The sequence below is a fragment of the Lycium ferocissimum genome, chromosome 4 (assembly GCF_029784015.1).
Source record: "Lycium ferocissimum isolate CSIRO_LF1 chromosome 4, AGI_CSIRO_Lferr_CH_V1, whole genome shotgun sequence".
In the NCBI taxonomy this organism is placed as follows: Eukaryota; Viridiplantae; Streptophyta; class Magnoliopsida; order Solanales; family Solanaceae; genus Lycium; species Lycium ferocissimum.
The window spans coordinates 27,740,349-27,751,822 of record NC_081345.1 but is presented as its reverse complement, the minus strand read 5'-3'; the positions used below and the strand labels follow the sequence as shown (position 1 = coordinate 27,751,822).

The 11,474-nt window shown below is 30.8% G+C and overlaps 1 protein-coding gene across 1 annotated transcript; it reads right to left on the bottom strand.

The window, feature by feature from the left end:
• Window positions 1-1,351, bottom strand: LOC132052077 (transcription factor TCP8-like). The gene has a single exon (XM_059443436.1). The coding sequence runs from the start codon at window positions 1,042-1,044 to the stop codon at window positions 91-93; it is 954 nt and encodes a 317-aa protein (XP_059299419.1). The 5' UTR covers window positions 1,045-1,351; the 3' UTR covers window positions 1-90.
• Window positions 1,352-11,474: the final 10,123 nt, after the last annotated feature.

Genomic DNA, 11,474 nt, shown 5'->3' with positions numbered 1-11,474 from the left:
TGACCACAAGCAATTCTCTCCTAAAAAAAAAAAAAAAAAAAAAAAAAAAACATCAAGAATTAATCCAAATGACATCAACCTTGGAGTTAATTATGATTGTGAATCTTTGTGATTTTCATCACCACTATCACTACCTTGAGGCTGATTATTTTGATGATGATGTTGCTCCAAATTCATACCCAAATCAATCCCAGTACTACCCCTACTATTATTATAAGCATTCATAGATGCCAACATTCCCATATTAGTCTCTGTAACACCTAACCCAAGCTGCTGAACCGGTTGTGGTTGTTGCAAAAACATAGATCCTAGTTGAACCGGACTGAACCGTCCACCACCCGGTAACTCAAAACCGCCAATTCTGGTTGATGACGTGCCTGGTAACATCCAAAACGTGTTTCCCACGTTACCACCAGCCGGTCCAACCGCCCACATAGCTGGAGCCGGTATGTAACTAGAAGTACTTGATGAACCGGGTTTTGTTGATTCTTGATCCGGTTCATGACCGGTTCTTTCCGGTTTAGGTGAAGTTGCACTAGTTGTACTATCTTCTCTATACCTTTTTTTCATGTAATTCTCATCTGGGTCTTGCCCAAAAGTGTTGTTGTGGTGGTGGTGGAAACCTAGCATAGTGGTGGCGCCACCGTGGATGAAAAGAGGAGCGGATTTTGAAGGTGGTGCTGAAATTGTGGTACCACTGCTACGTAAAGACACGTTAAGAGATGAGAAATTTGCTGGGATCGTGCCTGTTCCTGTGGCAGCTATAATTGAGGGTTCAGCTTGTTGTAAAAGCCACTCTATGGTTTCGCCATCAGATTTGTGTCCCAGCTCTTTTGTGAGCTGGAACACTCGAGCGGCGCATAAAGCTGGCATGCGTATGCGCCGCCCACGACCGTCCACTTTCGTGTGACGGTCTTTAGATGGTTTCTTAACAACTTTGGTAGAAAGTGCGTTGTTGTTATTATTGTCGGTGTTGTTGTTATCGTCGTTGTTGCTGCCGGTGCCACCTTCTTGGTTTTTGTTATGTGACTCTCTAAATTCCATCTTGGAAAAGAAAATTTGAAGGGTAGCTAGGTGTGGGGGATTGCGTGGGGTGAGGGAAGGGCCTAAGAAAGATATATTTCTTGATATTTGAAGATTTTATCCAATTGGTTATTGATGAAATGGAAACACAGCTAGCAAAAAGGTGGAATGAAATGTAGTGGTTGGTGCAAGTAGTGCAAATTAGTCTTTAGAGCCAAAAGATAGAACAAGTGGAAGTAAGTGGGGTTTCTTTTTCTTTCACTTTAATTCAACTTTGTGGAATTGGCTGATGAAAGGAAGAAGAGAAGAAAGAAGAGTAGGTGTGGGTGCCTACCAAAAGAGAATCAGTATAAGTGTAGCTGGTGAAGCAGCGTGGGGTAAGTGGGGTTGTGAGGCTAAAGGGTTTGGGGTCCCAGTTGAAACTCAGTGGTGATGGTAGACAGAAGCAGATTCAGAATTTAAATTGTATGAATGTATATCACGATCTCAAGTTAACATTACTATTCCCCCACCCCTGCCGCCCTCCCAAAATAAGTGTCGTTTACCTCATTTCACGCTCATTAATAAAAATAATAAAAGCGAGGTATTTCCTTCGGATAAAAAAAAAAGGGTTCACTTAGTCATTTGCATACCCCTTAAGAAAATATTAAATTCTAGGCAAAAATAGATAATTTGACCGAACTATCCTTAATTAATTAAATAGGTGTTGGGTCACTTAATACTTAATAAGGACAAATTTGAAAAAACAACGTTAATTCTTTCTTGATTTGGTAGGTGGACACTTTTGTTGAATCAAAAAATAAAAGCTAAGTGAACGCTCTTTTTGATCTAGAAGGAGTACAGTTTACTAAATTATCCATTTTATTAATTGTTTATTACTATTAAGAAGAAGTAATTCTTAAATATAAGGGTATAGTTGGAAATAATGTACTATATTTTTGTCTTTAATTCCTAAAGTGACAGTTATTTTGAAACAAATATTTTTTGCTAAAATGATAGTATTTATTTTGGGAGGAAAGATTAATTGAATTCACAGTAATATTTATAAATATCTTAATATATATATATATATATATAAGGCTACGGGTTCATGTGAAGGGGTAGGGCAGGGGGTGTGGGACTAAATGGGGGTCCAATTCAAACTGAGTGGTGGTACTGGCAGGGGCACGTAGGGGACCTGTAAAGTTAAGAAGAAAGCAGTGATAAATTTTGCAGAAGCTAAAAAGAGAAAACTCCCACTCGTGGGGTCTCTTTGTTAGCAATGTTATCATAACTCATCCAGAATTCGTCTTTTTTTTTTTCTTTTTTTTCTTCGCATGTCCGACATTATTGGAGTGTCGATTAATTTGGATTAGCGTCGCGTAAAGTTCATTTAAGGAGAAAATATTTCCTAACAAAAAAATTTTTATATTCAAGACTCAAAATCGAAATCTTTGATTAAGAGTGACGAAATCACATTCATTCCACCACAACCCTTATTGGTATAACTTATCTAGAATTTAATTTGGGTTCAGATTTTATCATAATTTATTTAATTTGTTCAATTCAAAATTACAACAACAACATCATATTCAGTATAGTCTCACAAGTGGGGTCTGAAATGTACGCAAACCTTATTCCTACCTTTGTGAAAAAATTATTTAATTCAAAATTAATTAGTTATATTTATTTAGTAATTTTTTAACATGTAGCTAAAGTGCAAACCAAATTAGTGGGTTTTGATACACCCATATCTTAACTTCCACATCTACCCTTGAATGTTATTTGTATGAATGTAACGTATAACAACAAGTTATCTGTCTTATGTTTAGATTATTAATTTAAGTCATAATGGATAGTTGCATGTAAATGTAATTAATGTTTAGATGATGCGATAATGTTAAGAAAAAAAAAGATTATTTACTAGCTAGTAGGGTGTACATGGATCGGGTTGGTTCGGATTTTTTAAATACCAAACCAAACCAATTGTATAGGGTTTTTAAATCTATAAACCAAATCAAACTAACAAAAGTCGAGGTTTTTAACCTCGGGTTTTCTCGGTTTTTTCGGGTTACTCGATTTTTCAAATTTTTTCCGGTATAGTCTTCATACTAAACATATAACTTGTACTTTAAATATATTTTTAGTCCTAGTAAGATACGACTATCTAATTAAGATATTTTTTAAAAAAATAACACAAAATGTGATATGAGAGATGACATTGTACTAAAATTTTGCAACAACAAAAAAGTAATAAAATTGCATAAAATAAAACAATCATAATCTAAAAGTACTTCAGGCTATAATACGTACGTCTAATTTATAAGGCATATAGAAAATGATCATAATCTAAAAGTACTAAGTCATGCTAAAATAAATATGGCTAATAAGTATTAATTACATGACTAAATATTAAAGAAAAAAATAAAATTTAGTTATGTATTTTCACTTTCTAAACCAATATAAAACTAAAGAATAGATATCCAACATTATTGTTATTTCTAGTGTTAGAACTGAATTTCTTTTGTTAGCATTAGTATTGATTTGATTTTTGTTGAGTTTTATTTGAGTTACTAATATCCATGGGCTATAAAATTTATTGTACCATTCAAAATTCTAATTCCAAGTGAAATAATATGTAAAAGACAAAAAACTATGAAAACGATTAAGAAATATTTATTTAAATTTAATGTCGAGTTGATTTGATTCGGTTTAAATTTTTTTTTTAGTTAAAACCAAACCAATAGTGGTCCGGGTTTACTTTTTGAAACAAAACCGAGTCAAACCAAACCACTGGTTGAGCTCACCCAGATTTGAACTTGCACTATCACCACATGTTGCACAACCTTAGTTACTGAGCTATCTCTTTCATTTGTTTCACTGTATTAAATTTTATTTATTACACATATTTGACCTATATACTTATATTTTCGCCACTGCTAAGCTATTAATGACCGGTTCAATACAGTATTATCCCTCAATCGTCATTAAATTTTTTATTAGAGTTTATGTCAAGATAATAATATTAAAATTATCTTAAAATTAAAGTTAAATCTCTGACCTATTTACGCGATATAACTTTTCACGAAGATTGAATGATTTGAATCCCTTTCATAGCACGTGGTTCCGTCAGTATATTCAAGTCCAACCAATGGCCCCTTAAATTAACCCTACTTGTCTACTTGTGTTAGTACATACATACAGACACGTATGCATTTATTCAACTTAAGTGCAGTAAAATAGCTAAAAGGAGACTGAATTTCTGCATGTGTTTGCGACCACAAAATCTGAAAGACAAAGAGCTCTTCTTTGACATTGATGTGACACTATTATTATAGCTGTCACAAAGAAAAAACTTACCACCCCTTGTTCCCACCCTAGTGTATAAAAATCCTTAGATAAAAGAATTCGTGCATGGTAACAATTCATTTCAAGTGGAGTAAATTTTTCATGCATTTATTTGTAAGCAACAAATTGACACTACTAACTATTCAACAACAGGTAATTGTATGTAGACGGATTTTGCAATTCAATAACGATGACACATAAGGGTAAATTACTTCAAATGTAGAAGAAAGTCTTTATCTTTAAGCCGTTTGACGTGTTTGAAATACGTGAGATAAATCGTGATTGAAATCACGTTTAGATACTCAATTTGAATTTCTTAAGTTATATTTTTCTTATACTCATAAAAACCCCACAAGTTGTGAAAACTATCAAAATATTCTCAATTCTTATACATTCTTACCAAATGAGCAAGTTATAGTTCATAACAAAATTAATACGCTACTAGAAGGCCTTTCTAAAAAATACAACACCAATTGATTAAACTTTAGTTCAATAAAAAAGAAAACTTAACATGAATAATAATGTAACTACTCTTTAATATAATTCTCTCACATGGTAGACATAAATAATGATTGGTCGGAGTAATTGTTAAAAATATCTACCAACTTATGAGTCTTTTTTTTTTACAAAATATAAACTTATGAATCAAGTTTTATATTTAAAAATTTAAAAATCATGATTTAAAATTTCAAATCATATCTTTTTGAATGATTTGGGATTTAAAATCATGAGATGAAATACATATCCAAATGTTTTCATCTCATGGTTCCAAATCATCTGTCCAAATGCCTACTCAGTGTATACTATTGTATAGCAGTTAGTTCATAAGTCAACCACCCCCCACACGTCTTCACTCTCAGCTCCCCTGACATTCAACATTAAGAGAAGTGAGAGAAAGTGGCCAAAAGAAATAATGTTACAGCTGAGCGAAGGTTGTTTTTTTTAAAAAAATTATTTTTATTACATAGAGAGTCGGGAAAGAAAAAAATGGGGAGGGGTTACAATGTGGGGATTCGAATCCTCACCAATAAGATGAAAGTTCAGGTAGTCAATCAACTGAGCTACTAGATTTCTACGAATGAAAAGGTTATGTATGGATTCCAAACCTATAATTTTAATTCAAATTTTATATTTATATTAATAAAACTATTAAATATGTATAAGATTAAAATTCAGAAAGCAATTACTAACACATAATGTCATTATCTTAAATTTAAAACATATAAAATTTAAATTCTGATTCCAATCTTAAATATTATCCTGAAGAGGTAAAATGAGGGAAACCGAAAATGAGAAAGAGAGGTGAAATTTCAGGGGTGAAAGTTAAGGGGGTAGATGGATGTGCAAGTTATAAAGTAAAACAAATGATGAGTAAATAGATTCAAAATATACTAGTGAACTTGTCTGCGCGAATATATTATATTATAAATTTAGTTGTACAGATAAAATAAATATTTTATAATACCAAAAATTATGAACAAATATATCGTAAAAACATGTAGAAGCCAAAAAAACAAATTTATAACAAAACATACATATAAAACATTAAACATAAAAACAAATCCATGCATACTTTTTTTTTTAATTTATAATGAAAAAGTTCTTGCAAAAATGAATTATCGATCATTTGGGAAAAAGAAATTAACTTTTATTAGTAATTTTATTTAGATGTAGTTTTCAGTTTTCATCCATAATGAGAGATTTTTTATATTATGAAGGCTCTATCACTGAAAAATAATGTTGTTAAACGCTTAGTTAAACTGTGCCTAAATCCTGCAGTTCGGTAAAGTCAGGCTTCACCTCATCTTATCTTTTGTACTTTAGTATAGGCAATAAGATGTTAAGCCATGTGCATCTTCAGTCTCCACGAATGAATTCTATCTTTAATGACACAACACTATATACATAAGTTAATTAATTACATATGTTTTCATTATTTTGTCAAAATAATCAATTCTTTGTGTTTATAGTTATAACTTACAACTTTTTATCTCCATTGTTAACCCAAAAAAAAAAGAAGGTTTTATCTTCATAACTTTTTAATATATGAGTTTACTATTAAATTTGGGTAGTTAAACTTTGTGAGAATTTGAATGCCTCCTCGTTACACTACTTTTCACATCTTTGGAATGAAGAAACATAAGCACGTTTTAACTTATATAATTAATAGAGGTGATTCATAAAAAGGAGAAAAATATAATTATATTTCTTAGAGGTGCCACATCACTCTTCTTTTGCACTTAAAGCTCCAATATACTTAACGCTTTTTGACACTTTTCGCTCTTGATTACTTTGCTCATAATTAAAAAAAAAAAAAATTAAATAGTTTATTGCTCTCACCGAAATATTTTGAATTTTTATATTTTATTATTTTGAAAATGCAAAAAAAAAAAAATTGTTCTTAGCAAGGAGAAATGCAAAAAAAAAAAAAATGGATTTCTCATAAGTAATTTCTTGAGATCTCTCTATTAAATTCACCATTGTACAACGGTTTCTTATTCTTAGCCAAGTCTGTAAATATTGATCATGTAGTGATAAGTAGTCGTATTTGATCATGTTGCAAATTATTCATAACGCTACATAAAATTGTAGCCATCAAGTAACTCTATCGACACTCTAATAAAATATTGTAGCCAAGTAACTATACCCGTACTGTATGCTAATCTTGTTTAAGAAAAACAATAGCGAGTTATAATTAACACCAAAATAGAAAACATATAATTGAACATCAATTCTGAACTATGATTTCTTGGTAAAATAACAATCTTCTCCCAAAAAAGATAATGAATAGAAAATACGAAAAATAAAAAGTTATCAAGAGGATAATCATGTCTAATTATAAGCTTATCATCAAGCATGTCCAAGATGCTCCCTGCAAAACGTTAGTGAATGAACATCAATTTGAACTATGATTTATTGGTTAAATGACAATATTCTTCTTCAAGAAAAAAGATAATGAATAGAAAATACGAAAAATAAGAAAATTATACAATAAAAAGATACCGAGAGAATAATCATGTCTAATTAAGCTTATCATCAAGCGGCACTACACATTCAAGATGCTACCTGTGCTTGGTTTCTCTCCTTTCTCTGATGAAATCTCTATTGTTGGATCTTGAGGATTTACATGAATGCAATGGGTGATGACCCAACAACCACAATTGTTATATAGCCTACCTTCATAACTTACAATTTTTCATCTTCATAGCTTTTTAATATATGAGTTTGTTATAATTAAATATAGCCATTATTGGGGTAGTTAATTTTTGTAAGGACTTCAATGCCCCATACTCTTCAGACGTTTCAATATTAATCTACGTTTGGAATGACCAAACTTTAGCACATTTACGTGTCATTCATTTTTGGAATAAAAAAACTTTAGCACATTTAACATATATAGATAAGAGAGTTAATTAATTATTGATTTTTTTAGTTTTTTTCCTTAGCATATAAATGAGAAAAATAGGGAAAATGTCAAAAAAGGAGAAAAAAGATAATTGTGTTGCTTGGCCAAAAAGAGGTCTTGTTTTTTATTCCTTTTATATATATATACATATATATATATATATATATATATATATATATATACACACACACATAAATGTTGGTGATTTTAATTAGGTGTCATAACTTGTATACTAAATTAGAATTATGAAATTAATTACTAATACTAATTAATATAAGTTATGAAGATGAAGGGGCGTGAGTTATGGAGATGAATTTTTAAATTGAAATAAAATAATTAAAAATGATATAAAAAGCCAAAAAAAGGAGAAAAAAGATAAATAGAATCCTTGGTCATTGAGAGATGCCACATAGGATTGTCTATTCCTAACTTTATATTATATATTGATTCATCGCCCGTGTAAATAATACTCTCTTTGATCCAATCTATATGAGATATTTTTTATATATAATTCCAAAAAGAATGACACATTTCCTTATTTGATAACAATTTAACTTTAAATTTTATCTTTTACGCTTAATGAGATGATTTATACACTTTAACTAGAATAAGACAAAATATTTTTAACTCCGTGTTTTAGAATCACAAAATTCAAAAGCCATATTACACCTTAGTTTCTAAATTAAGTTTCTAAATTAACATTTCAAATTTATTATGAAATTATATTACATTTCAAATTTGAAATTTCGGAGGGAGTATGTGTACAATTTGGAAACAAATAGTTTCTAAATTTTTCCATATCAAATTTATTATGAAATTACATATATTTTTATAAATAAATTTTATATAATAATATAAAAAAATTTAAGTTATTATCCGTACATAGAACTTGAACACATAAATAAGAATTGGATTCATTCAAGAAGGGCTGAAAGGTTTGAAAGAGAAAGACAGGTCAGGTGAGAGCATCTAATCCTAACAAGGAAACACAGCTCATCACAACTCTAACCCCACTTCCCCTACCCAACTTTATTAGTATAAAACAACCTTTAAGACTAATTGTATCATTTTTCTTTGTCATTACTACTAAATATAATTTGTTACCTTTCCCTTTGGGTTCTTGTTTCAGAATTTGAAATCACTAATTAATACAGCAGCTGGCAAATTCACTCCAACTCATCCCACTTTTTGTTATAAGTGTATGATTATCTGATATTTATGTAATTAGCTTGTATTTACTTTCAATTTCTTGCTATGTGTTAGAAGTATGAATGAACGAAATTGAAGTGGCTAGTTCAGGATCTCAATTTTTTTTTTTTTTTGAGAAAAGGAAAGAAAGAGATTTCATGCAACATTTTTAAGAGACTTTGCAGTGACTTCACAAGAAATTAATTAAAAGATATTTTAAGAGCTTGTAATTAATTATAAATTCATCTCAAATATATTATCTTTAATTTGATTCGATAATTCACAACTCACACGTCATATGGATCCATATGACCTGTGAAATAATTCGTCCGTGGCGTTTGGTTCAATTTCTTTGTGTTGCGAATTTCTCTTTCAAATTGTTAAACCAAACGCCATTGACTTCACATGATTTAAAAAAAAAAGAGTTGAATAGGTGAATTTCTAATATTTGAGAAACTTTCTAGGTCCATAAAGTTTTCTATTTTTGTTTTTGATGAGTTGAATTCAGAAAAGAATTTAAGGAAAAGGAAAGTAGGGTAATCTTTGTAAGAAAGGAGTGATATGTTTTTTATAGCATGCGTTACAAATAAGATTAGCTAGCTGGACAAGCTTTGGAGGAAAAAAAACATCAAATGTACTATTCAAAAAATTCAACTTGATTTTCAGGGACCACAATTTTTATATAGTAAAATTTTCTAGGAGCCGTTTGGACATCATGAATTGAAATCATGAGATAAAATCATGTTTGGACATGCAATTTAAATTTCTTAAGTTGTATTTTTTCTTATAGACATAAAAACCCCATAAATTGTGAAAACTATCAAAACTTTCTCAATTCTTAGATAATCTTACCAAATGAGTAAGTCATAGTTCATAACAAAATTAATACACTACTAGAAGGCCTCTTTAAAAAAAAATGCAATATTAATTGATCAAACTTTAGTTCAATAAAAAGGAAAATTTTACATGAATAGTATGTAACTACTCTTTAATAGAATTATCCCACATAAATAAAGACTGGTAGAATTAATGAGGTTAGTAAATGATTGATGGAGTAATTGTTAAAAATATCTACCAACTTATGGGTCTTTTTTTTTTTTATAAAATCTAAACTTATGGGTCAAGTTTTACATTTAAAAATTTTGAAATTTCAAATCATGCATTTTTGGATGATTTGAAATTTCATTTCATCTTATATCCAAACACTAATTTTATCTCATGACATGACATCGCATGTCCAAGCGCTGCTAAGTGTTGATGTCCGTTACAGCAGTAAAGTGTTGGCTGACATTTGAAAACAAAGTAGTTCATCAATATTTTATTTGTTTCACCACACAATAATTCATCCCCCATAAACATTTCTAGCTGGAATTTATGGTAAGCAACAACGTAGACATTGAGGGGTCATTTGGTACGCGGACTACTTTATACCATCTGAAAGATGCGATAAAATAATTTCAAATTTGATGGAATAATGTGGAATATCACAGAATTAAGTTTGGGATTAATTTTATATTAAATTCATACCTTCTATCAAACAGAGCATAAAATTAATCCTAAACTTAATCACGTGACATCGTACCTTATCCTGCGTACGTATCCTGCGTACGTGATGAGGACGTCGGCCATGATAAGTCACTTTCTTTTGCAGCCAATAAGTCAAAGATGAAGCAGTGAGTGACTAAGACGTCGGCCACTGTTCTTGACTTGAACTATATGTATGGTTAGACACTCCTATACTATATTTATACTAAAGTTTGCAATCATCGTCACAAATTGATAGTAGGTGCCATAGACTGGATTTAGTGTAAAATCGTGAATCTAGGTCTTACATTTACACGATAATATTGGTCTATCGATCAGGTTGTGGTGAAACAGTAATTACTCTTCCTTCATTCTTAATCAGAGGTCGCGTATTCGAGCCCCAGTATGGCAGTATATATAGAATCGCTTTTGTTAGGGAGCTATGAAACTTTCCGGCCTGAATCCGGACTTAGTCGGGCCTTGATATGAATACTGGACACCGAGTGGAAAAAATATATTGTTGGTCTACTAAGGAAAAAGGCAGCATGTGAGAGAACTAAATTGAATTTTTCAATGGCTGGAATTACCTGCTGTAAAGAGAGAGTTTCCCATTCTGACTAAACCAAAGATAGGGTTCCACATATAATGGAGTTGTCTCCTTATTAGGCTTCTTCTTTTCTATTTTCAAACTTTACTTTCTTAGCCCCAGCAACTTTCACCTGGAAAAGGAGACAAGAAAAATACTCTTCTCTTTTCACCTGGAAAGGACCTCTCAGAAGGTAATAGGTAATGACTTCCAACTTGTCTCTCAAAAAGATTCCTTAAAGTTTCTATCAACACATACACCTTTTCTGTTAAAAACTTCCTACAGTACTTCTAGACCGTAAGGTCTTATAATAATATATATAAGTAGTAGCGACGCTAGGAATTTGAGTTGAGGCGATTAAAAAATATAAATATCGCACCTTAGATATGAACCTATGCCAATGTGATTCAATAGTTTATA